The following is a 26,643-nucleotide window of genomic DNA, read 5'->3' on the forward strand; positions in this document are numbered from 1 at the left end:
GGACTATAGTATAGTTTAATAAAGCAATTGTTTAGACTTCCAAATCGCGGAGTCAGAGCACATTATTCGCCGGATTTGGGTCACCTTACACAATACTCCTCCATCCTGGGATTCTGTGGGACCCCCTGAATTCCTCCCCAAGGCTCCCTCTGGGCCGGGGCTGTGCAGCTCTCCAGGCAGGCAGGGAGCTCCACACGAGCTCATTTCCCACTTTTGGAGCTTTTGGAGCTTCTTGCCTCTCATCTGGGGCCCTTGGCAGCCTTTGAAGGCACAGAGGGAGCACTTCAAAGCAGGAGCTGCCCCCCAGCCAGTGCCCAAAGTTTTCCAGCACTAAGCATCTTCTAAATTGGAATTTCATTCTGTAACCTCCACAACGCAACCGCGGCGAGTTCTGTGAATATCCCAAAGAACAAGAGATGACAGTGGATGAAAAGGCTCCAGGAATCAGCTGACTTAAGGGAAAATAATTACTTTTACTCAGCAAAGCTGAAGTTAGTATTTTTGAAGCACTGAGTTGTCCAATAGAAACCTCTGAGAAGTTTTTCCTGATTAATCTTAGCACTTTTCCTTGCTTTGTTTTGTTCCTTTGCGTGTATTTTGTATCTTTTAAAAGCTAAACAAAAGTGATTTGTGTCACGATTGGCTTTGAAATGAGAGGTTAAAGGAAATTAAATGCTCTGCATGGCTGAGAATTTTTGGGGTTTATTCCCTTGCTGGGGATCACGTTCTAAAAGCCTGATGTGATGCTGTGCCTCGGTGACATAATTAATACACACTGATGAGATTGGCTTTAAGTCCTTTCTTCCTATCAAGGTCGTGTCACTTGCAGTGCAGATTTCCCTGACACCACGCTGGAAGAATTGGGTTTGTGTCTTACCCTGCAAAACTCCTGCATTTATAAAATGTGGGTGTTTACCAGCATGGGAAATACAAACTTCCTACTAAAGAAATAACTGTGTTTTGATCTGAAAGCAGCAGCGTCCTGAACTGGAGCCCTGCACATTTCCTGGGTCTGGGAGAATTTTATTGCAAATCTCAGCTTGGCTCCAAACCCAAGAGCAATTTCCTGGCAGTCACATTCCCACCTTAAAATATAGTCCTGGTTTAGAAATGTGAGTCTCTTTGTCTTAGTTCATTACAGCCACCCTTTAAATAATCAGTAATTACCAGCCTTTAACCTTTAGATCTAACCCGAGACAGCCGTTATTTAATATTATTTTACCTTAAGTGTTGAGGAAAGGAAGAAATCTGTATTTCAAAGCAATTTAATCTTAGGGTTTTATCATATGATCTGGGCTTTTAACAGCTTCATAATTATTCCTACCTGGGCTGTCTCCTTCTGCCTCTCTTCCCACAAATCTTCTTTATAGCAGGATGGAGGAATTGTCTCCTTCAGCTTCCTGGGCACAGGGCAGGAAGGGGAATTGAGGCATTAAAGGGGAATTGAGGCATTAAAGGGGACTCGAGGCAGAAAGGGGGGCCCTGGCTTGAAGCTGAAGGGAAAATCCCCTGGAAAACCCCAAAATTCCCAAATGTGTGCTCTTCAGTCCCTGCTCTGGGGTTTGTTGTGTTACATCTTTCACAAATTTCTTGTCATGAGATCAAAATAGATCAGTGATGGCCCTGGATGATTCGCCTGGGAATTTTGAGGAATGCTTGGCCTTGAAGCCTTCCTGAAGAGGTGCGGAGGGAGCAGGGCAGGCAAATCCCAGCCTTTTGGTCAGGAAAATCCAGTTTCAGTGTCACAGCCATCCCTGACCTCCCCGGGAATTGCAATCCCCGAGCAGGAAACACCTCTGGGGGCTCTGGTGCCTCCTAGAAATGTGAAGGGGGATTAAATACATTTCATTCCTCTGATTTATTGGAATGATAAACACCGGAACTGTGGAGAAAAGGGTCCAAAGGTGAATTTTATGCAATGTTTGGTTTCTGTGTGTGGGTATATCACACCAAAGACATTAAATGTTGAATTTTAAATACTTCAAATCTATTGTAGGCAAAACTTCCCCTCCTTTATCTGCCAGCAGCTGGACCTGGGGATGTATTTCCATTCAGAAAAGCAGATTTAGTGGTAATTCTTAAGAGACTCTCAAGATCTGATGAAGTTTTTGTTTTTGCAGTAAGTTTTTCTGGTAAAACACCAACACCTGAAGCCAGGTTTGGACAAACAAAGCAAAGCCCTGCATCCCGCTTTGCTGGGCTGCTTTTCCTGAGCTCGGGGAGCTTTCCCTAAAGCCAGAGGAAATTCCTGTTTCTCTTTCATCCCCTTGCAGCGAGCCCAGAGCTGAGCGAAAGGAAATCTTGAAATTGGGTGGCCGAGCACGTTCCGGGGCCGGCTGCTTCCCTCTGCTGCACGCAGCCAGAAGTGCTCGGGAGCTGTCGGACAATTCCCTTTTCCTGACCCAGAGTTGGGGCAACAGAGAGGCGTTTTCGGAGCTTTCATTCCATCTTCAGCCTCGTGAGAAGGGTGGGACAGTGCAGGTGTTATAATTCACGCCGCCACAATCAGAAGGCAAATATTTCCTAATTACAATGAGCTGTCTCCTTCCCAGGCTCCTGGGGCAGTGTCCAGAGGAAATTCAGATTTTGTCAGTGATCCCTTGCACAATCCCAGGGTCTCTGAGGGTGGAAGAGGTTGTGCCACATCCCCACTGTGCCCCCCATCCCAGAGCTCTCAGTGCCACCTCCCTGCCTCCCTCATCTCCCTGGTTATCCACACCCCTGGGATGTGCCACTGGAGGTGGGACCAAAGCAGGGACAAGTCTAAAAAAGGCTAAAAAAAGGTCTGGAATGACATAATAATTAAATAATGATGGGCGCTGAAGTGGGAATTCTGCCTCGCCCGGTTGGAGGAAATGCTGCAGGTGAAATTTCAAGTGTGGCTGATTTTCCCCAAATTACAAATCCAACAGCAAATCAGGTATGAAGATCATGACATTTTCTAAATACCTGAGTTTTAGGATTCCTAAAATCAATGAGTGAAATCCAGCTGTGACCTTCTCCCCCTGGGTGTAAATGCACATTCCCCACCCTGAGCTCAGCCAACAACTCCAGTATTTTACTTTTTATCAGATCCACTTTGCCCTGCGCTCTTTGGAACGAGCAAACACAGGGAAATGCAAATAATTGCATTGCATTTCATCTCGGATTAATGAATTTAAAAAAATAATATCGATTTTCAGCTCATCAGAGCTGCTGGCTTGTGACAGATCAAATGAGGACTTCACTTGAAAGCAAGTGGCTGGGAATTGTTTAGAGAAACATCGTGAGGGTTTTTAAAGAGTTTTTTCCTCATCTCTGAGGAGGATGAAGTTTATCCTTTGAAATAAAAGGGCTTTTATATCTATTTTTTTTATTATTTATTTATAGATATGGAAACAAAAGAGCACAAAGCTTGAGGGGGCTGCAAAATGCAAATGGGAGCTGCTCCCAAGGGCTGCAGAGCAGCCTGGGCTCGCTGGTTCAAGGCCACCAGAGGTGTTCTCTTGAAATTCTGTGGCAATTCTCTGTGCCAGGGCTCCTCTGGGGGCTGCATTCAGTTTGTGTCTTGCTGCTGGGGGCAGAAATCCGTTATTTTGTGGGATTTTCAAAGGCACACAAAGACACAGACCCACGGGAATGCCTCCTGGAAAGCCCAGCCGTGAGGAGGGGAGGGAGGGGTGCTGCACAAGAGGAGAAGAAAATGATCAAACTTTTCTTTGGTGCCGTGGATTTTGGAAATTCCGTTATGAATTTGGAAATCCTGCAGCGTGAGCTGTGGGAATGTCACCTGGGAGGGGCAGAAGGTCCCAGGAGGAGCTGTGGGTGCACAGAACCCCCTGGGCTGGGGGCACACAGCGACCCCGGGCTGAGGAGGGAATTCCAGGGGCAGGGATGGGGAAAGGGTTGTACAGAATATCCAAATATCAAAATATCCAAATATCCAATCTGAGTTTTTATTGCAGCCTGGCAGAGCGGGATCCTGCACAGGGCAGGGATGAGGGAATGTGTTCAGGACAAATCTCCAATACCTGTTTTTATTCCAGGCCTGCCAAAGCGGGATCCTGGATGGGCAGGGATGAGGGAATGTGTTCAGGACTAATCTCCAATACCTGTTTTTATTCCAGGCCTGCCAAAGCGGGATCCTGGATGGGGCAGGGATGAGGGAATGTTCAGAACTAATCTCCAATATCTGATTTTATTCCAGGCCTGCCAAAGCGGGATCCTGGATGGGGCAGGGATGAGGGAATGTTCAGAACTAAATCTCCAATACCTGTTTTTATTCCCAGCCTTTCAGAGCAGGATCCTGGACAGGACAGGGAAAAGGGAATGTTCAGAACTATCTGGTTTTATTCCAGGCCTGCCAGAGCAGGGCAGGGATAAGGGAATGTTCAGAACGATCTGGTTTTATTCCAGGCCTGCCAGAGCAGGGCAGGGATGAGGGAATGTGCTCTGTGAACACCAGGGGATCCTAAACTCCTCCACCTCTGTGAGTTTGGGACAGCAGGGGCAGCTGGAGAGTGTCCCAAACGCCAGGGCAGAGGAGGAGAAAGCTGACTTTGAGCAGTCTGGGGTGTTCCCGGTGTCCTGAGGACACTTTTATCTGCACATGATCTGTCAGCCGGGATGGTTCGGAACCCTTCAGCGCTCCTGGAATTCCCGAGATTTGTCCTTCCCGGGTGTTCTGCTCTCTCTGCATTATTTACCTGTCGCTCAGGTGTGAACACTTGCAGCCGCTCCCCGTGAGGAACATCAGTGGTTCAGGTGCTTTTATTCTCTTTTATCCTCTGGCATCACGGGGATGTTTTCATGTGCCAGGGCAGCACAAGGAGGCAGCTGCCTTTCATCTGCACCCCCAGCCCTCTGACACGCGGGGGATGGAAATGCTGATTTGTGGCACAGCACAGGTGGGCAGCTCCGAGGGCATCCATCACACAGCCACCACCACACTGAGCTCACCTGGCTGCAGAGCTTTGAGCAGAGAGCCTCTGCAAGCCCAGCTGGAACGTCCTTTGGTTTTTATTTTATTTTTTATTATTTTTATTTTATTTTTCTGGTGGGGTTTTGATGCAGCTGCCTCAAACCTGGGCTCGGAGCTTCCAGGAAATTCCAGCTCCAGATGTGGGAGGTGGAGCAGGCCTCCATTCCTGGGGTCACTGAGGGCCCCGCTGTGCACAGAGCTTCATTTCTCTGTTTATTCTGCATTGTTGTTGATTCTAGCAGCGCTAAAGGACGGAGAACTTCAGCTTGAGCGGCAGCTCAGAAGGAGCTGCTCACCCCGAGATTTTATTTTTGTGGAATATTCTGCTTATTTCCATTTCCAAGTGCGCTGATTGAAGCCACAGCTGCTGCCCTTATTTCTACTTTTGCTCTCTCCTTCCCCATCAGAGCTGCGTTATAAACTGAGGACTCGGTATTTTTATCTGAAGCACCAAACACAGACTCCGTGGCGTAGGCAAAAATCCATAATTAGTGGGGCTCGAGGCAGAAGTGGCTGCACTGACGTGGGCAGGCTCGGGAGGATGCTCTGCCACGTGAAAACTTCCCCGTGGAGCTGCCCAGCTCTGCCCCTCCGTGGGGTTTTGGTTTGGGGTTGTTTTATTTTTATTATTATTTTTATTATTATTTTTATTTCCTCGGCAGCATCAAACACAGAGAAATGACCTAAAAGGCTGTTGAAGAAAATGTATTTTTCATATATTTGCTCCATGCCTTTGCAGCGCTGCTCCTCATTGAGAGCTGGAGCCTGACAAACACACGTTGGCGAGGAAATAAGAAATCTTCTGATGTCATGTGCTCACACATTGATTTTTTCCCCCTTCTCTCTCTCTTAAAATTCTGTTTACAAATTCCTTTTGCTTTAATTATTTGTTTCCTCCTGAAGGCAGCACAAAGGGAGCCTGCAGGAGGAGCAGGTGCTGAGCCCTGCTCTTCAGGAGGTGGAACCGACCCTGCTGCGTCCTCACTGCCTCTTCCAGGCAGCACGTTTGGTGCTGGCTGAGCCCCCCAAAACTTGAGGAACGAGCGGGGTTTGGGGCTGGGGAGGCTGGGATGGGCTGAGCTCAGTGCAGCTGCTCCAGCACGGAGGGGGATGAGCCCTGAGCTCTGCCCTGCGCCCTGGAAATGGAGCTGATCTCCAAAATGGGGTGGAAATGGAGTTGATTTCCAAAAGGGGGTGGAAATGGAGCTGATTTCCAAAAGAAAGGGGATGAGCCCTGAACTCTGCTCAACACCTGATGGAAATGGAGTTTATTTCAAAAATGGGGTGAAAATGGAGTTTATTATTTCCAAAACAAAGGGTATGAGCCCTGAGCTCTGCTCAACACCTGATGGAAATGGAGTTTATTTCCAAAACAGGGTGGAAATGGAGTTGATCTCCAAAAGGGTGTGGAAATGGAGTTTATTATTTCCAAAAGAAAGGGGATGAGCCCTGAGCTCTGCTCAACACCTGATGGAAATGGAGTTTGTTTCCAAAAGGGGGTGGAAATGGAGTTGATTTCCAAAACAGGGTGGAAATGGAGTTTATTATTTCCAAAAGAAAGGGGATGAGCCCTGAGCTCTGCTCAACACCTGATGGAAATGGAGTTGATTTCCAAAAGAGGGATGAACCCTGAGCTCTGCTCTGGACCCCGATGGAAAAAAGGTTTATTTCCAAAAGAGGATGGAAATGGAGTTGATTTCCAAAATAAAAGGAATTAGCCCTGAGCTCTGCTCAACACCTGATGGAGATGGAGTTGATTTCCAAAAGGAGGTGGAAATGGAGTTTGTTTCCAAAATGGGGTAGAAATGGAGTTTATTTCTAAAATTGGGGTGAAAATGGAGTTTATTTCCAAAAGAAAGGGGATGAGCCTTGAGCTCTGCTCAACACCTGATGGAAATGGAGTTGATCTCCAAAAGGGGGTGGAAATGGAATTTATTATTTCCAAAACAAAGGGTATGAACCCTGAGCTCTGCGCAACACCTGATAGAAATGGAGTTTATTTACAAAAGGAGGGTGGAAATGGAGTTGATTTCCAAAAGTGGGATGGAAATGGAGTTTATTTCCTAAAGAAAGGGTATGAGCCCTAAGCTGTGCTCAACATCTGACAGAAATGGAGTTGAACTCCAAAAGAGTTCTGAGCTCTGCTCTGGACCCCAATGGAAATGAAGTTTATTTCCAAGAGGGAATGGAAATGGAGTTGGTTTCCAAAAGAAAAAGGATTATCCCTGAGGTCTGCTCAACACCTGATGGAAACAGAGCTGATTTCCAAAAGGAGGATGAGCCCTGAACTCTGCTCTGGGCTGGACCCTGATGGAAATGGAGTTATTTTCCAAAAGGGTGATGGAAATGGAGTTGATTTCCAAAAGTGGGATGGAAATGGAGTTGATTTCCAAAAGAAAAGGGGAATGGACAAAAAATTGCAACGTCTTGGCCAGGGATTCCACTGTGCTCCCCTTCCACAGCCAGAATTCCCTGCAGGCACCACGATGCAAACAGGGCCTGGCTGCTCCTGCCCTGTGCTGGGGGAATCTCCACTCCTGAGCATCAAATCTCATTTTGTGCCTTCTCCTGCCCGGTTTCTGCAGGGTCTATGTCCCACACAGCTCTGACACACCAGATTCCCGGTGATTTTGCCCCTTTCCTCTCCCCCTCTGCCCACTGGAAAGAAAACACCACAAATTCCCCAAATCCTGTGCCCTGCCTGGATCCAAGGGCAGAGCCTGGCAGAGCTGCTGTTCTTCACGGCCACAATTCCTCCTCCAGGTGCTGCCTCTGCTTCCCAACTTCTCCCAGAGCAGAGCAGCCGTGGTTTCACTCAGGCAGAGCCAGGAGTTCCTGGGCTTGGACCCTCGTGGTGTGTCCTGATCAGGTGTGTGATAAAAATATCGATGTGCAATTAGCTGGGGAAGGGAAACTGCTGCTGCTGCTGCGGGCAAGAAACAGAATTTTAGATCACAGCCCCCTGCAATATTGATAACAACAGCCCAGAATGGGGGGTGGGCTTGGGGGGCTTTTTCATCTCGCTCCTGGGCACAGGGATGAGTTTTTGGGGGTTTGGGCCCAGATGTGTGAGTTTAAAGGGTGGAGAGGGGTGCAGAGGGCAGGGGGCCACCCTTGGGTGTCACCACCTGAGTGTCACCGCCTGGCCTCGGGAATGTGGGGGAGCCTTGGAGCTGCTTCCAGGGCCTCTCCCGGGTCGGGGCTGGCGGGTCCCGCACCTCCGGGGTGGGGACGGTGTGGGGCGGGGCCCTGGGCGTGTCCCCACCGCGCACCTGGGCGTGTCCCTACCCACATCCCGCACATCTGGCTGTGTCCTCACACGCATCCCGCACATCTGGCTGTGTCCCTACCCACATCCCGCACATCTGGCTGTGTCCTCACACGCATCCCACACATCTGGGCGTGTCCCCACCGCACACCTGGGCGTGTCCCTTCGCACCTGGGCGTGTCCCAGCTCACCTGGGTGCCCCTCCCCCGCCGTACTTTTGGGGGGAAGGGCGGGGGGAGGGGTGGGGGGGTGTCGCATGTCCCCACCCCCACCCCCAACCTGCGCGCGCGCCGCCGGCAGGACCCGCCCCGCGCGCCCCTAATTGGCTGCGGGGGGAGGGGCGGCTCATTAGTGATGCGGGAGCGCGCCGCGGCCCCGGAGTCGGCGGCGGCCGGAGCGGGGAGCGGAGCCCGCACCGCGGCCCCGCAGAGCCGCAAACCCGGGAGCCGAGCGGCGAGAGAGCGCCGGGGAGAGGAGCGGGGAAAAAAAAACCCAAAACCGCCCAAAACCCCGGGCGATTCTCTGGCTGGAGCTCGGCTCCGCATCCCGGGGCTCCGCATCCCGCAGCTCCATCCACGGCTCGACATCCCGGTGCTCCGCATCCCGGGGCTCCATCCCCGGCGCTGCGGGCTCAGCATGGGCGGAGGAGCCCCGCGCCTGCACCGGCGGCTGCTGCTGCTGCTGCTGGGGCTGTGCAGCTGGACGGCCGCGCTGCGAGGTAAGCGGGGCTCGTCCTGCCCGCCCCAGGGCGACTGTGCGGTGCGGGGGTCTCGCACCGCTTGCTGCGGGGCCGGGGGAGCGCCGGAGGATGGGGGAGTGGGAGGGATGCGGGGACTCGCCGGGAAAAACATCCGCTGTCCCAGCGCCGGGAGAAACATCCGCTATCCCTGCTCCGGGAGAAATCCCGCATGCCAGCCCCGGGAAAAACATCCGCTATCCCTGCTCCGGGAGAAATCCCGCATCCCACCTCTGCGAGAAACATTCGCTACGCTAGCGCCGGGAGAAATCCCGCATCCCAGCGCTGGGAAAAACATCTGCTATCCCTTTTCCGGGAGAAACACCCGCATCCCAGCACCGGGAAAAACATCCACATCCCATCTCTGGGAAGAACATCCACATCCCATCTCCCGGAGAAACACCCGCACCGCCCTGGGCACCGGAGGCGACGGCGCCGGGCCGCGCTGGGGGTCCCGGGGTGGTCCCGGGATGATCCCGGGGTGGTCCCGGGGTGGTCCCGGGGTGGTCGCGGCCGTTCGGGTCCTCGGGGCGCAGCGCATCCCCGCAGGCTGCGGAGCGCTCCGCGCTGTGCGCTGCCGCAGCCGCGGGCATCCCGCGGAGCCGGGGCTGGCTCTGGCTCTGCTCCTGCCCGGACACCGCTCGGGCTGTCCCGGGACGGGCTCCGGGAGGCTCCGGGACCCCGCGGGCAGCGCGGTCTCATCCCCCGGGTGCCTCCGGCCGATGCTGGATCCGTTTTCCGTGCGCGGGTGGATCTGTTTGCCGTGTGCCAGGCAGGCACTGGAGATGCTCCGAGCCCGGGTTTTTTGGTGATTTTATTTCACTTTTCGCTGGTAAATGGCCGGAGGGCAGTCACCTCTTCAGGGCAGCCAGCCGGAGGATGTCAGCAGGGGGATGGACCTCCCCCTCACCGCCGGGTCCCGCACCTTGCCTGGGCTTCTGGCAGTGCGGGGAGGTGCGGCCGGGGCTCGGTCCTCCCTGTCGGAGGAAGGCTCCTGCTGCGGTGCTCGGCTCTGTGGTGTTGGGCACACGCGCTCCCTCCTTTCTCACAGCGCAGCGATCAGACTTTGCGGCTCCTCGCAGGTTCCTCAGCAGCGGAGCTCTCCCTTTGCGCGCCCGGCGTGTCTGCGCTTCCATTTCCCTTCGGATGGGATTTCTGGGCTCTGCTCTCGGCAGGGGAGAGCATCCTCAGGTAGCCACGGGCTTGTGCCAGCTGGCCACAGGTGCTGAGCCTCCCTGCCCGGAGCTCTCCCTGAATTACGGCTCCAGCAGAGGAGGATTTTGTGTAAAAGACAAAATGTGGTGTTTTGGGGGAGGAAAAAACCCCCAACCAACCCCCAGAACCCCAGCAGCTTAGAGGGCAGGGAAATAAATGACGAGAGTAGAATGGAAAAGAGAAATTCCCGGTTTTTATTATACTTTGATCGAGAAGCACTGGTGCCTGCAGAGGGAACCGTGCGCCCAAATCGGTGATGGGGATGCTCGGAGCCTTCTGTGCCTCCCACCTGGGAACCCCTGGCAGCTCTTGCTCTGGGGGAAGTGTGGTCAGGAGCTGGAATTTCAGAGCACAGGGCTGGAGGATGCTTCTGGTGCTGCCAAGCAACAAATCCCAGCTCTTTAATTAAAACTCGCCAGGTTGGAGGTTTGGAGTTCTGGGCTGGGGCAGAGTTTTGGGCATGGCTGTGAGGCAGAGCAGCGATTTTGGGGCACTTTGGTGGCGGTGCTGCCTGGCAGCTCTGGCTGGAGCAGTTAAAGCTGAGCTCCACGCCCGGAGCTGGGAGGTTTTGCTTTATGAAGTTGTCTCAAAGCTGCCTCAGAGACAGATTGTGCTCAGATTTCTGTTCTGAGCGGGGATTAAAGACAAATGGAGCAGTTGTAGAAACCCCTGGCACGGCGTTTGAAATCTGTTGGAATGAATATACATGGATAGCTCTGGGCTTGTGTTTTTACAGGAAAAAATCGCCCTGACAGGCTGGTAACTGCAGGAGAGAGTCACTAATATTTATTATCTCACTGGTGACTCCGAACTCATTTTGAGCTGCACGTCTCTGACTGGAATTCTGTGAATTCTGTAAATTCTCTGCTGCATTTCAGTCCCCACACCCCGAGCTCAGATCACGGAGATCCGAGTGGGTTTGGTGCTAAACCAGCGTTGTTTGGGGATTTTCCTGTTAGGTTTGGTGCTAAACCAGCGTTGTTTGAGGATTTTCCTGTTAGGTTTGGTGCTAAACCAGCGTTGTTTGAGGATTTTCCTGTTAGGTTTGGTGCTAAACCAGCGTTGTTTGGGGATTTAACTGCTGATAAAACGAAGCCACCTGAAGGAATGGGTGGGAGCTGTTGGAGCTGAGATCTCCGAGCGTTCCTGTGGCTTTGGGGAGTTTTTAATTGCTTTTTTTTGGCCATGAGAAGCTCTAATCTCTGCTGTTCAGCGAGCTGCGTGCTTACAGAAAAGAAAGAAAAAATTCTCCAGAGCAACAAGGCTGGGTTTGGGTAAAACCAGCAACTTGTGCTGGTGTGGGGACGAGCCTGGGGGTGAGGGCAGGGCTGGGGGGCCCAGATTGGCCCTTTTGTCCTGTATTTAATGACAGGAATTGGATGAGCTCCCAGTTGTTCATCCCAAAGGGGCTGGGACTGGGGCAGGGCCGGAGCCACCGGGGGCTGCTGCTCCTTGGCTGTGCCCATCTCTGCTCCAGGGGCAGGTCTGGGGTGGTTTGGGGACATTCAGCAGCTCTGGGTGGGACATTTGTGCTGTGCCAGCCCCAGCTGAGGGCACAGGTTCTGTATCGATAATAACACAGGCTAATCTCAATAATAACACAGGATAATTAAAAATAACACAGGATAATTGATAATAACACAAGATGATCAATAATGACATGGGATAATCAATAATAACACAGGTTACTATCAATAATAACACAGGATAATCGATGATAACACAGGGTAATCGATAATAACACAGGCTAATCTCAATAATAACACAGGATAATCAATAATCAATAATAACACAGGATAATCGATGATAACACAGGGTAATCGATAATAACACAGGCTAATCTCAATAATAACACGAGATAATCGATAATAACACAGGCTAGTATCAATGAAAACACAGACTAATCAATAAAAACACAGGCTAATCTCAATGGTAACCCAGGATAATCAATAATAACCCAGGATAATCAATAATAGCACAGGATAATCTCAATGATAACACAGGATAGTATCAATAATAACACGGGATAATTGATAATAACATGGGATAATCAATAGTAACACAGGATGATCAATAAAACCACAGGATAATCCAGTCCCTGATGGATTGATCTGCTCTCCAGGAGTTACCAGCAGCCCAGCTGGGGTGTTGATAACCCAGCCCTGGGCTTGGCACGGGATAAACCCAGACCCAGGCAGGACCTGGGTGCTCTTGGAGCCTCTCCTGGCTCTGCTCGAGTGGCTCCAGGCAGGAAATTCTGGATTTTGGGCTCGTTAGGACGAAGAGCTCATTAAATAACAGCCACACGCTCTGCTCCCAGCTGTCCTCCCACCCCCTGCAGTGCCTCCTGTGGGCTTCCCTGTCAATATTTATATTAATATTCCTGAATTTGATTTTTTAGTATTATTTAAACCTCCCAGGGAATGAGCTCCCTCCCCTGGGGGTTCAGGGGCTGCCCATTCCCATCTCCCAGGATCACCCAGCAGGTCCTGGAGCTTTGCTGGCCTTTTTGGGGGCTCTCAGGCTTTTGGAACAAGGATTATTTCCTCCAAACCCCCGCAGTGCATCCTGTGGGCTTCCCTGTCAATATTTATATTTATTATTCCTGAATTTCATTTTTTGGTATTATTTAAACCTCCCAGGGAATGAGCTCCCTCCCCTGGGGGTTCAGGGGCTGCCCATCCCCATCTCCCAGGATCACCCAGCAGGTGCTGGAGCTTTGCTGGCATTTTGGGGGCTCTCAGGCTTTTGGAACAAGGATTATTTCCTCCAAACCCCCGCAGTGCATCCTGTGGGCTTCCCTGTCAATATTTATATTTATTATTCCTGAATTTCATTTTTTGGTATCATTTAATGAGCTCCCTCCCCTGGGGGTTCAGGGGTTGCCCATCCCCATCTCCCAGGATCACCCAGCAGGTGCTGGAGCTGCATTTTGGGGCTCTCAGGCTTTTGGAACAAGGATTATTTCCTCCAAACCCCCGCAGTGCATCCTGTGGGCTTCCCTGTCAATATTTATATTTATTATTTCTGAATTTCATTTTTTTGGTATTATTTAAACCTCCCAGGGAATGGGCTCCTTCCCCTCAGGGTTCAGGGGCTGCCCATCCCCATCTCCCAGGATCACCCAGCAGGTGCTGGAGCTGCATTTTGGGGGCTCTCAGGCTTTTGGAACAAGGATTATTTCCTCCAAACCACGGGAATTTGGGGGCTCTGGAGAGCAGGATGGCAGAGCTGGGTGTGCAGGAGTGCCAGGTTTGGAGTTCAGTGTTTCCTCTGCTCCTGTGGCTGTGCCTGCGATGTGCTGTGACAGAATTTGGGAGAGGATTCAGAGACAAAGTGGCAAGGCCTGGCTTTGGACAGGAATATCTGGTCTGGCTTAGAGCACTGCCCCTTGTCAGGGCGTGTTCCAAGCACAAATAATGTGATTTATGCTGAGATGGAGAATGACAGAGCAGAGGAGGCCCCGGGGCCCCTGGCTGTGGCTTTTCTGTATTTTTAGCCCTGCTTCTGGTGGAAGGTGGAGTGCAGGGAAGGAGCAGGATGTTGACACCAGAGGCTGCTGTTTCAGAGGCTTTGGGATGCTGCTGGAGCAGATGGTCACATTCATCTGCCTCAAACCCAGAAATGCTTCATTTTCTATTTATGTTTTTAATGCTCTGCCTGTGCCACGCAGGGCCTGGGGAGGGTTTGTGTCCCATCAGCTGCCAGCAATAAATCACTTTTTGGGGCAGACAGAGAGGAGCCTGAGCACCCAGAATTTACCTGCACAAAGGTGATGAAACTTTCCATCACCTTCCTCTCCCTGCCTTTCGTGGCCTTTTCAACCACTCAAAAATGTTCTTAATTAAGAGATTTTTATTAAATCCAGTGACCTGCCCAATATTGTTCAGTGCCAAGTACTTCTAGGAATTTCCGTGCAGGGAATTACCCTTAATTACACTTTGACATCATCATCATCCCTGATTAATTTTTATTTTTTTTGCTGCTGCTGTGGGTAATTTTGCACGACCACTCACAAGGTCTGTCACTTTTATAAGTTCTGCTCCATTTGCATATTGGAGTTAATTGTCCAATTCCAGCTTTAGTTTATGAAGTCCCATCCTGCTTGTTTTTCTCTCTCCAATTCAGTTGTTTATATTTTTTGGGCCTGCAGCTTGCCCTTGCTCTCAGGCTGAAAAAGGAATTATTTTGTCTCCCCACCGTGTGAAGAGAACGTGCAAACACTTAACACCAAGCTCAGAATCACAGCCTAATTACAGAATGTGACAAATAAAAAAGCTGGGGCTCAAGGCATCGTTTCTGCAGGGAAATGTTCTCTGGGCTGGGGAACCTCCTCGTGCTTCCTGAGAGCTGCAAAGCCTCTGCTGCAGACGTCTGGGGAGCAGGATTTGGGAGGATTATTGTTGTGAGATTTCTTTAAGAACTGATTATTCTGCAAAGACTCCTTCTCCTCTGGAAAATTACACGGTAACTGCTTGGAATTATTGTGGTTTTTTGGTGGTTTTTTTTTTAGCAAACAGGCCCAATGTGCCTTTTGTTCTATTTGACTTATCTCAGCCCCAGAGAGCCCAGCATAAATCACATTTTTCCAGGATGAATTCCACACCTGGAGGTGAGCAGAGCTGCTGCCTTTCACCTGGGGCTGCTGCCACCAGAGTTTTCTGTGTGCCAGCCTGGCCCTGGCACATCAAACCCCTGGAGCTGCTCTGAGCACCCCAACTCCTGCTGTTCAGGGTCACAGATACCCTCAGTGCCTGCTCTTGGAAAGGGAACTCCAGAGAATATTCTCTGGTTTTTTAAAAAGCGCTTTTTGGAGCCTGGAGCCCTCCAGTCTGCCTTGCTGGTGTTTACTGGCATTAAATAGCTGGGTAAATGAAATACCAGCACAGCTGGGAGTGCCCCAGGAGCTCATCCTGCCTGGAAAACTGCTGGATTTAGGGCTGAGCTCCTCTGGGATCACCCCTGGGCCAGAGCTGGAATAAAAGGGGGCAAAATTGCTCGGGGAAGGCTCAATTCCCCATCCAGAAGCACCAGCTCAATTCCCGATTTTCCTGGGCTCACTCAGCCTCTTCTCCCCTCACTCCGAGTTCTGGGAAAGGATTTTGGTGTTTGAGAGGTGAGGGAGAAAAAGAGAAGCTTCTAAAATGTGATTATTGGAATGATTTCCCCTCCTGGGCAGCAGCTCCAGGTGTGGCTTGGGGTGCTGGGAATAAAACAGCCCCTGATCCTTTTTGGGGGGATTCAGAGGGGGCAGGGGGTGAAACGTGCTGGGCTCTACAACCCCAGACTGCTGGGAGTTCATTTCAGCTTTTTATTAAACAGCCCCCAATCAGCAAACCTCTGCAAGCTGTTTTATTAAATAGCTTTTTATTAAATAGCCCCCAAATCAGCAAACTTCTGTAAGTGGCTGGCACTTGGTCTAAAACAAAATAAAATCAATTTTATGGCCAATGTCCCCATGGCTGAGGTAGGGGGGAAAGGCAGGGGATGAGCTGAAGGATTTTCCTCCTTTTTCCCTTCTCCACCTCCAGGAAAGGTGTGGGATGTTTGTGTTTGTCTTGCCCCCAAAAGCAGGGGATATTTCTGGGTTTCAGTGATTGCTCTGAGTGGGATCTGCTTCAAAAATCCCCCAAATCCTGGGAAATGCTGGCAGGGAAATTGGCCCAGCCCTGGCCCTGCTGCTGCCAGAGATTTCCTGCGATGCTCCCAGGGGTGACAGCGACTTTGCAGCCCCACAGGAACAAAACTCTGCCCTCCTACAGGCAATTTTCACTCATTTCCCAACAGTTTAATCCGTGTCCAGGAAGGCAAAATGGATCAGAGCCTAAATGAGAAGGAAATAATCAAACTCAGCCCCTCCCTGCAGACCGAGGGGCTGGGATGGTGCAGAGCCTCTCCAAGGGACCAGCTTGAGCTGAATGTCTTAAATTGCATTAAAATGAAAATTCAAGTGCAGAAATGGCCTCTCCTCGAGGGCAGCTGCAGCACGGGGCTCCTCAGGCCTCTTTACCAATTTTTAAAACCCTGCTGAAGTTGGGGCTGAGGGTGGCAGAGGCATTTCTGTGATAGATTTGGTGAGGACCAATTAGTCCTGGAGAGCTGCTGATGCCAGGGGCTCAGCTGGGAACAAAAGGGACTTTTTGGGAGCATTTGAGGAGAATTTTGTCTAAAACTGGTGGATGAACACAACAAATGGAGCCGTGGACTCTTCCCACTTGGTTTGCAGTGAAGGTGCTGAACTGCAGGGATTTCTGTTTCTCTTTTCTTTTCCTCCCTTCCCATGGGTTTGTTTTCCTCTTTTCCTCCCTTCCCAAGGATTTCTATTCCTCCTTTTCTCCCTTTCCATGGATTTGTATTCATCTTTTCCTCCCTTCCCAGGGGTTTCTATTCCTCTTTTTCATCTCTTCCCAGATATTTCCATTCCTCTTTTCCTGCTTTCCCATGGATTTCTATTCCTCTTTTTTTCTCCCTTCCCAAGAATTTCTATTCCTCCTTTTCTCCCTTTCCATGGATTTGTATTCCTCTTTTCATCCTTTCCCAGGGATTTTTAGTCCTCCTTTCCTCCTTCCCCAGGGGTTTCCATTCCTCTTTTCCTGCTTTCCCAGAGATTTTCATTCCTCTTTTCCTCCCTTCCCAGGAGTTTGTATTCCTCTTTTCCTCCCTTCCCAGGGATTTCTATTCCTCTTTTCCTCCTTCCCAGAGATTTCTATTCCTCTTTTCATCCTTTCCCAGGGATTTTTAGTCCTCCTTTCCTCCTTCCCCAGGGGTTTCCATTCCTCTTTTCCTCCTTTCCCAGGGATTTCTATTCCTCTTTTCATCTCTTCCCAGAGGTTTCTATTCCTCTTTTCCTCCTTTCCCAGGGATTTCTATTTCTCTTTTCCTCCTTCCCAGAGATTTTCATTCCTTTTTTCCTCCTTTCCCAGAGATTTCTATTCCTCTTTTCCTCCTTTCCCAGGGATTTCTATTTCTCTTTTCCTCCTTCCCAGAGATTTTCATTCCTCTTTTCCTCCTTTCCCAGGAGTTTGTATTCCCATTTTCCTCCCTTCTCAGGAGTTTGTGTTCCTCTTTTCCTCCCTTCCCGAGGATTTCTATTCCTCTTTTCCTCCTTTCCCAAGGATTTCTATTCCTCTTTTCCTGCTTTCCCAAGGATTTCCATTCCTCTTTTCCTCCCTTCCCAGAGATTTGCATCCCTGTTTCCCTCCCTTCCCAGCCCAGGTCACCCCTTGGGAGCGGAAGTTTGGTTATCCCCGGGAGGCTTTGCCAGATGAAAAGCAGATTTTTATTTCCAGAACGCTGCACAGACAGCGATCCTCTGTGCTTAATTAGGCTTCAGATAATTGGCACAACAGCGCTGCTTCACCTGGAGGTGCTGGAGCTCGGGGTTTGCCTTGCCCACACCCCCTCGGAATAATAAATAAATAAACCCAGCCTGCTGCAGGCTCCTTCCATCAGCAGCAGGGTGGATTTGTGGGCTCTCAGTGCACACAATTAACGCTCTCAAGGCTGGCAGGGACTGCCCAGGGACCTAAACCCCATCACCTTCTCTTTAATTAGCCCCAGAAGTTTCGTTTCATGCTTTTTTGTGGATAAAAAAAAAAGACCAAACGCAGAACTTTGGGGTGAGCAGAGCCTTTCCTTGGCCACCCAGGCAGGTGAGAGCACCTGAGTGCTCGGAATTCCTGCCAGGGACAGGGGATGTGGGGGAAAAGCATCAGGAATCTTTATTTGGATTATTCCAGGCCCTGCTCCTGGTGGGTCTGCCCGTTCCCAGAGCTCTCCTGAAAGCCCTAAAATCAGATTTCCTGTGCTGGCTGCAGGGTTTTCCTGTGTGTGTGCAGGAGCCAGCCCTGGAATGGGAGTGAGGGGTTTGGGGGAGCTGGAGTCTCCTCCTTCGGGGGTTTGTGACCCCAAAACATTGCTGCCCAAATTCCCTCTCCTTCCGGAGAAGAATTCCTGGCCACAGCCCCAGGAATGAGGGAAACTTTGGGGTAAAGGGCCCTGGGGTGTGATGTCCCCCTTTGCCCCCAGCCTGAGAGCCTCAGGGGCTCCCCAGAACCCTCCTGGGCTGGCAGCAAATCCCAACAAACAGGGAAAAAAACAAAACAGGGACTCTGGAACAGGAAAAAAAAACCAAAATAGGGACTCTGGAACAGGAAAAACTGACAGGAAAAACCCAAACCCAGGGATTCTGGAACAGGAAAAACTGACAGAAAAAGCCCAAACCCAGGGATTCTGGAACAGGAAAAAAACCAAAACAGGGACTCTGGAACAGGAAAAACTGACAGGAAAAACCCAAACCCAGGGATTCTGGAACAGGAAAAACCCCAAACCAGGGGCTCTGGAACAGGAAAAACCCAAAATGAGGGACTCTGGAACAGGAAATCCTGTCAGGAAAAAGAACATTCCCAAGGATTTCCATTCCTCTTTTCCTCCCTTCCCAGAGATTTGCATCCCTGTTTCCCTCCCTTCCCAGCCCAGGTCACCCCTTGGGAGTGGAAGTTTGGTTACCCCCGGGAGGCTTTGCCAGATGAAAAGCAGATTTTTATTTCCAGAACGCTGCACAGACAGCGATCCTCTGTGCTTAATTAGGCTTCAGATAATTGGCACAACAGCGCTGCTTCACCTGGAGGTGCTGGAGCTCGGGGTTTGCCTTGCTCACACCCCCTCGGAATAATAAATAAATAAACCCAGCCTGCTGCAGGCTCCTTCCATCAGCAGCAGGGTGGATTTGTGGGCTCTCAGTGCACACAATTAACGCTCTCAAGGCTGGCAGGGACTGCCCAGGGACCTAAACCCCATCACCTTCTCTTTAATTAGCCCCAGAAGTTTCGTTTCATGCTTTTTTGTGGATAAAAAAAAAAAGACCAAACCCAGAACTTTGGGGTGAGCAGAGCCTTTCCTTGGCCACCCAGGCAGGTGAGAGCACCTGAGTGCTCGGAATTCCTGCCAGGGACAGGGGATGTGGGGGAAAAGCATCAGGAATCTTTATTTGGATTATTCCAGGCCCTGCTCCTGGTGGGTCTGCCCGTTCCCAGAGCTCTCCTGAAAGCCCTAAAATCAGATTTCCTGTGCTGGCTGCAGGGTTTTCCTGTGTGTGTGCAGGAGCCAGCCCTGGAATGGGAGTGAGGGGTTTGGGGGAGCTGGAGTCTCCTCCTTCGGGGGTTTGTGACCCCAAAACATTGCTGCCCAAATTCCCTCTCCTTCCGGAGAAGAATTCCTGGCCACAGCCCCAGGAATGAGGGAAACTTTGGGGTAAAGGGCCCTGGGGTGTGATGTCCCCCTTTGCCCCCAGCCTGAGAGCCTCAGGGGCTCCCCAGAACCCTCCTGGGCTGGCAGCAAATCCCAACAAACAAAAAAAACCAAAATAGGGACTCTGGAACAGGAAAAACTGACAGGAAAAACCCAAACCCAGGGATTCTGGAACAGGAAAAACTGACAGAAAAAACCCAAACCCAGGGATTCTGGAACAGGAAAAAAACCAAAACAGGGACTCTGGAACAGGAAAAACTGACAGGAAAAACCCAAACCCAGGGACTCTGGAACAGGAAAAACTGACAGGAAAAACCCAAACCCAGGGATTCTGGAACAGGAAAAACCCCAAACCAGGGGCTCTGGAACAGGAAAAACCCAAAATGAGGGACTCTGGAACAGGAAATCCTGTCAGGAAAAAGAACAACAAATGGGGACTCCAGACCAGGAAATAAAGCAACAAAATTGGACTCTGGAACAGGAAATCCTGGCAGGAAAAAAAAAAAAAAACCAAAACAGGGACTCTGGAGCAGGAAAAAAAACCCAAAGCAGGGACTCTGGAACAGGAAAAACCCCAAAGCAGGGACTCTGGAGCAGGAAAAAACCCAAAGCAGGGACTCTGGAACAGGAAGAAACCCACACCAGAGACTCTGGAAGAGGAAAACCCAGCAGGAAAAAAACCCAACAAATTTGGACTCTGGAACAGGAAATCCTGGCAGGAAAAAACCCAAAGCAGGGACTCTGGAGCAGGGAATCCTGTCAGGAATAAAAACCAACAAATGGGGACTCCAGACCAGGAAATAAACCAACAAATTGGGACTCTGGAACAGGAAATTCTGGCAGGAAAAAACCCAAAGCAGGGACTCTGGAACAGGAAAAAAACCCAAACCAGGACCATGGAACATGGAAAAAAAACCCAAAGCAGGGACTATGGAGCAGGAAAACCCGGCAGGAAAAGTCCCAGGGCTGGGTTGGGGCTCTGTGCTGAGGACACAAGGAGGGTCTGAGCAGCCCAGGGAGGTTTTTGGTGTTTTCTCATTTTTAAAATAAAATCTCTGAGAACATCCGTGGTGAGTTCCCCCTGAGCGGGCAGGGACAGGCTCAGGGCTGGATCTCCGAGGCACAAACGGGATTTTCCCCCGGGAAGGGCTCCAGGGAGGGCAGAGAATTCCAGAGTTTGCTCACAGTTGTCCTGCTGGGTTTGTTCCCCCCTTTAAAGAGTGATTTAATTGCATGTGAGCTGAGGTTTTTTCCGCTGGATTAGCTAAACCGGTTCAGAATGGGCCTCTCCTCACAAATAATTAGGAATAAAAATCCTCTGCGTGCTTGGAATAAAATAAAATAAAATAAAATAAAATAAAATAAAATAAAATAAAATAAAATAAAATATAATAAAAACCAGCTCAGAACGGGCCCTCTCCTCACAAATAATTAGGAAGAAAAATCCTCTGAGTGCTCGGGTTATATTATATTATATTATATTATATTATATTATATTATATTATATTATATTATATTATATTATATTATATTACATTATATTTACTATATTTACTATTTACTATATTTATTATATTTATTATATTTTATTATATTATTGTAGTATATTTATTGTATTTTATTATATTGTTATATTTTACTAAACTATACTAAAGAATAGAGAAAGGATACAGACAGAAAGTTAGAAAGAATATTGACGAAAAACTCATGAATTAAAAAAAAAAATTGATTGGCGTTTTTCACACAGAAGGAGCATTGAAGCTTTTGGGCTTTGAAACCAGGTTTGGGTCTGGTTTTAAAAACTTAGAACCGGCAGGAGGCTTGCCTGGATGGATGTGAGCCAGGCAAATCTGCAGCTGGGCCAAAGCTGCCTTTGCAGCGAGCTGGGAGTGCCAAGGGTCGTGTCTGAATGAGTGCTCAGTTAAAATGTTTTATGGGCCACGCTGAGTTCCTGCAAGCTCGTTGTTTTTGCTCTTTATTTAACCTGGAAGGTGTCCTGAGGAACCTGGGGAGCTCTGGCAGTAAAAGCTGCAGGAAATGGCAATTTGGGGATTGATGGCTGTGTTTTCGTAGGGTGTTTGTCAGGGGCAGGCAGAGTGCTGGAGCTGCCACCAGGAGCTGTGCCAGGGCTGGTTTGGGGTCAGAAAAAGACAAAAAAAGCCTGTGCACACACCAGTCCCCAGCCCTGGGCCAGGTGATTTTCAGGTTAAAGCTGCTGGGCCAGAGCAGAGCAATTATTGATGGTCAGAGGGAGCAAAACCTTCCAGAGCTCAGCCCTGGAAATGCCAATTCCTGCAGCTGCTCCGGCCCTGAACCCTTGGGTTTGTTGTGATTTTTTCTCTCTCTCTCCCCATTCAAAGCAGTGATGCCGTGGGAGGAACGAGGCCATGAACACAGCTCTGAATGCAGAACAAACGATTGTCCTTAAAGAAGATAAAAGGGAAAATCGAGTGCTCGTCCAGGCCCCTTTTATCTGGCCCAGGAGCCAATTACTTAATTCAAGATGAGATTGGGTCTGGGCAGTGTCAGAACAGTGAAAAGCTGCCCTGGTAACATCTGGTCTGAAAATTCACCTCTGGATCTGGATCCATTCTCTTCTCATTACTCTGAGATGATACTTGGCACGTACAAATTAAAACCAATTAAAACACTTGTTGACCTCCTAAATTGTTATTTATTCATAACAACTTAAACTGCCGCTGCTTGTAATTTAACTAATAATTCCATTTTAAATAATTGAAATAATTATTGTACTTAATTTAAAGTTGAGTAATGGCTGTGGGAATAAATTGCATGAAACAGTGGTGATCAATAACATGTCAAAAGGCAATCAATATTTAGGTCTCAGAGCTCTGTTAATGGATGGTGATATTAAAAAAAATAACAACCTGCTTGAAGCACTGAAATTTCCTCCTGCTCTGAACCCCAGGATCAGAGCTCTGGCAGGGAGGCTTTGCCAGAAGCCTGGAAACAAAGTCCTTGATTTTACACCTTTGAGGCACAAAAGCGTCTTTAATATTAAAGGATCAAACAAGGGAGAAATTCCAGAGTCGGTGGGAAAGAATTTGCTGATAAAAACGTCCCTCGTGGGGGGTTTGTGTCTAACCCAGCGTGGGTTTCACTGGAGCACCCCAGGGTGGGCCCTGAGGAGCAGCAGGGCTGGGAGGGCCAGGGGGGACCCCAAACTGCATTTCCCTGTTCCCAAACTGCATTTCCCTGTTCTCAAACCCCAAACTGCATTTCCCTGTTCCCGAACTGCATTTCCCTTTTCCTAAATCTCAATGCTCCCAAACCCCAAGCTGCATTTCCCTGTTCCCAAACTTCATTTCCCTGTTCCTGAACTGCATTTCCCTGTTCCTAAATCTCGATGTTCCCAAACCCCAAAGTGCATTTCCCTGTTCCCAAACTCCAATGTTCCCAAACCCCAAAGTGAATTTCCCTGTTCTCAAACCCCAAAGTGCATTTCCCTGTTCCCCAAGCTGCATTTCCCTGTTCCTAAATCTCGATGTTCCCAAACCCCAAACTGCATTTTCCCCGTTCCCAAACCCCAAGCTGCATTTTCCCCGTTCCCAAACCCCAAGCTGCATTTTCCCCGTTCCCAAACCCCAAGCTGCATTTTCCCTGTTCCACCTGGGGCTGGGAGGGCTGGAGGTGAGGGGTGGCAGCAGCAGTGGCACTCTGGGGTGGCAGGGGGACAGTCACCATCCCATTTGTCCCACAGCTCCTGCTGTGGAGGCTCTGGGGGAGCTCTGGGTCTCAGCCCTGCCCCAGGAGGGGTCCCTGGAGTCTGAGGCTTCCTGGGAGCCCTGGCATGGCTGAAGGTTGGCTTTTGTTGGAATTGTCAGGAAAATGAATCCACAAACATCAGAGGTTTGTGTCCAAAAGGAGACAGAGTCCTTTTACTTTATTCCAATAAAGGGAGAGGCCATGGGGCATTCCCCTGGGCTCTCTCACATTTTTGGAGGATGCAGCCTCCCTTTTATCCCAATTTCCTGGCTGCATTTCCCTTCTCTCTTTCCCCATTTCTGAGGCACTTGAGAGGTTCAGACTTCCCAGAACACCTGATACTGAACATTCCCCTCTAATGTATAACCCCCCCTTTTAATTTTTAATTCTTGTGGAATTCAGTGGTTTTCCCCCATTGTTCCTTTAAACTTTCAATGTCCAATTGAATTTATCAGCAACCCTAAAGTTTATTTGTAAAAGCAAACATCTTTTTCCATTCATCAATCAGTGGAATCCTCCCCATTGTTTCTTTTCTCTCCCAGTGCTGTTTATTCACCACCAGACCCACAGCTTGTTGGGAAAGACAAATCCTCTGTTCCTCTCAGAATGCTGATTTCCTGGCAGCTGTGGAGATCCAGTGTCTGTAAAATGGTTTGGGGAGGGTCAGGACCTCAAAGTGCTTCCAGGAATCTCCATCCAGGTGATTCCTTTCCCTCCAGGTGCAGACCCAGCTGTTCCTGGTGCTGCTGTGAGGTTGGGGTGCAGTTCTGGCAAGGTGGGACCAATCCAGGCAGGAATTCTGCCCTAAGCCGGGCAGGGCTCCGAATTTCCCTCCAGTGGAGCCAAGCAAGGATGGAATTGGAGGCTGGGGCTGCCCCAAACTGCTGAGACCCCTGAATGGCTTTGGGATGGCTCCAGTGGGATCAGGAGCTTCATTTTCCTGCTCACCTGCTCGGGGTTTGCTCCTGGCAAAGCCTGGGGGGAGCTGCTGGGTTTGTGTTTCCTCACCGAGGCAATTTTGCTAGGTTGTTAAATATTTTTTTTTATTTTTATTTTATTTTTATATTTTTCTGGAGCCTTTCTGGCTAATACCTTGCACTTTTCTCTGGCTGTTGTCTCTGCCTGCCCTGGTGTCTGCCCTCTGCTGTGGCTGCAGAGCTTTTCCCTCCCCTCTGTTCCCACTGAAAGGGAATTCTCAGGTCAGCAGCCCAGGAGAAACGGCCTGGAAAACAACTTAAAGAGCAGATCAGCTGAGGTTATTTGATGCACTTGGACTCCTGAATACATCCTGGAGGAATTTATCTTACCTGGGTCAGGAGTTTCCCAGCAAGCAGCAATTTCCAGTTCGTTTAAAGCCTCGCCTTTGTGTCCTGGAGTGGGCACTTGGTGCTGCTGAGGAGATCGGGGTCTGCTCGAGGCGCCTCTTCACTTTGAGTGTCTGCTCCTGCCTTTGTCCCTCTGCCCAGGCCAGAGGCAGAGAGCAAACTGAGAGGGATAATTCCATGTACACAGGGATTTGGGCACTCTGCTTCAGTGACTGGAGAGCCTGGTAACCCATGTGCTCCAAATAAAGCTTCCTTTTCCTTTTCCTTTTCCTTTAACTTTTCCTTTAACTTTCCTTTTCCTTTTTCTTTTTCTTTCCTTTTCCTTTTCCTTTTCCTTTTCCTTTTCCTTTTCCTTTAACTTTCCTTTTCCTTTTCCTTTAACTTTTCATTTAACTTTTCATTTAACTTTCCTTTTCCTTTTCCCCTTTTCCCCTCTTCCTCCTTTCCTTTCCTTTCCTTTCCTTTCCTTTCCCTTCCCTTTTCCCTTTTTCCCTTTTTCCCTTTTTCCCTTTTTCCCTTTTTCCCTTTTTCCCTTTTTCCCTTTTTCCCTTTTTCCCTTTTTCCCTTTTTCCCTTTTTCCCTTTTTCCCTTTTTCCCTTTTTCCCTTTTTCCTTTTTTCCCTTTTCCTCTCTTGCAGTAGAGCTGACCTCTCTCTGTCTCTCTCTCCTGGGTCTCCAGGACTGCTCAGGATTTTTCCTGCTGCCCTGAGCAGCAGCTCTGGAATATCAATGATTTCCAGGAGGAGTTGGGAGCTCTTCCCCCGACACCTCGGGGACAGCACCAGGTTCTTTGTAAACTCTTTAATGGCAACAATTTCCTAAATCAAAGCAATCTGCGCTTCCCCATTTACAATTTCATTTCCAAGCACTAAAGGCTCATAAAAGGGTTTACAGCACGGAGCCTTGGCTGCTGTGAAGTTCTCCAGCAGTGGTGCAGTGGCATTATCTTCAGTGGAGTATTTTATCTTGAAAATTACAAGGATTTGTTCTGCTCTCTTTTATGCAGAAATAGAATGCTAACAGATGCAAAGTTTATTTTTAAACTTGGCTAGGGGCTGGAAAAGCACATTTAGTGGAGGTGTCATTTGGTGCTCTGAATACATTTCAGGCTTTAATAGTAAAATGTTTCAAAAAATTACAGAGCTGATAATTTCTGTGGTGGAGGTGACACCGAGGGTGGACACCCAGAGCTCCCCCTCACGTTTCCTTCCATCCTTTCCTGCTGGAGAAGCAGTTTATTATTAATTATTATTAATTATTAATGAACAGGAGAGGTGTGGATGCAGCCATCCCTTCCTGGCTGTGGGGATGTGCAGCTCTGGCTGCTCCCAGAGGGGATTTTGGGCAGGACAGCAGCACTTTGGGGGATTATCAGGAAGGGAGCATTTGTGTCCCCCACAGGAGGGGAGGGCTAATTTTTAATTTTATTTTGTTTTATTTTATTTTATTTTAATTTTTATTCTAATTCTTATTTTATTTTGGTTTTCAATTGTGTGTTCAGAGGGCTAATTTTTAATTTTATTTTATTTTATTTTATTTTATTTTATTTTATTTTATTTTATTTTATTTTATTTTATTTTAATTTTTATTCTAATTTTTATTTTGGTTTTTAATTATGTGTTCTGGCTCTGGGAAGGTTCTGATGATTGGGGTAAATCCTCATTCCAGGTTTTGGGGTAAAACCTCATCCCAAGGTTTGGGATAAATCCTCAACCCAGGTTTGGGATAAATCCTCATCCTGGATTTTGAGCTAAATCTTCATCCCAAGGTTTGGGGTAAATCCTCATCCCAGATTTTGGGTTTGAGGTTTTTGTTTAGGTTTTTTTGTTTGTTTGGTGTTTTTGGGTTTTTTGTTTTGTTTTGGTTTTTTTTGTTTTGTTTTGTTGTTGGGGGTTTTTTTGTTTTGTTTTTTTTCTGTTTGTTTTTCTTTTGTTTGGGTTTGAGGGTGGCTGCACACAAATTGACTTTTTTTACTCCTGTAACACTGTTGGCTCGTTAAGGCTGGGAAATGTCACATTTGGAGGGTAAATAATGCCTGCAAACAGGACATTTTTGGTGCTATTAAGGCTGGGAAATGTCACATTTTGCGGGTGAATAATGGCTGGAAACAGGCCAGGAGTGCAAGGCTGGCCAGGCTGGGGAGGGGACAGCGAGGGACAATTCCC

General features: G+C 49.0%; 1 protein-coding gene across 2 annotated transcripts in view; it reads left to right on the forward strand.

The window, feature by feature from the left end:
- Positions 1-8,615: 8,615 nt before the first annotated feature.
- UNC5D (unc-5 netrin receptor D) overlaps positions 8,616-26,643 on the forward strand; it is a 96,779-nt gene continuing 78,751 nt past the window's right edge. For both annotated transcript variants that reach the window (XM_039716655.1, XM_039716665.1), the window contains exon 1: positions 8,616-8,946. In XM_039716655.1, the coding sequence (XP_039572589.1) occupies positions 8,865-8,946 (82 nt within the window). In that variant the 5' untranslated portion in view covers positions 8,616-8,864. The remainder of the gene's footprint in view (positions 8,947-26,643) is intronic.

This window comes from Passer montanus, unplaced genomic scaffold (genome assembly GCF_014805655.1).
Source record: "Passer montanus isolate IOZ18808 unplaced genomic scaffold, ASM1480565v1 scaffold101, whole genome shotgun sequence".
Classification (NCBI taxonomy): domain Eukaryota; kingdom Metazoa; phylum Chordata; class Aves; order Passeriformes; family Passeridae; genus Passer; species Passer montanus.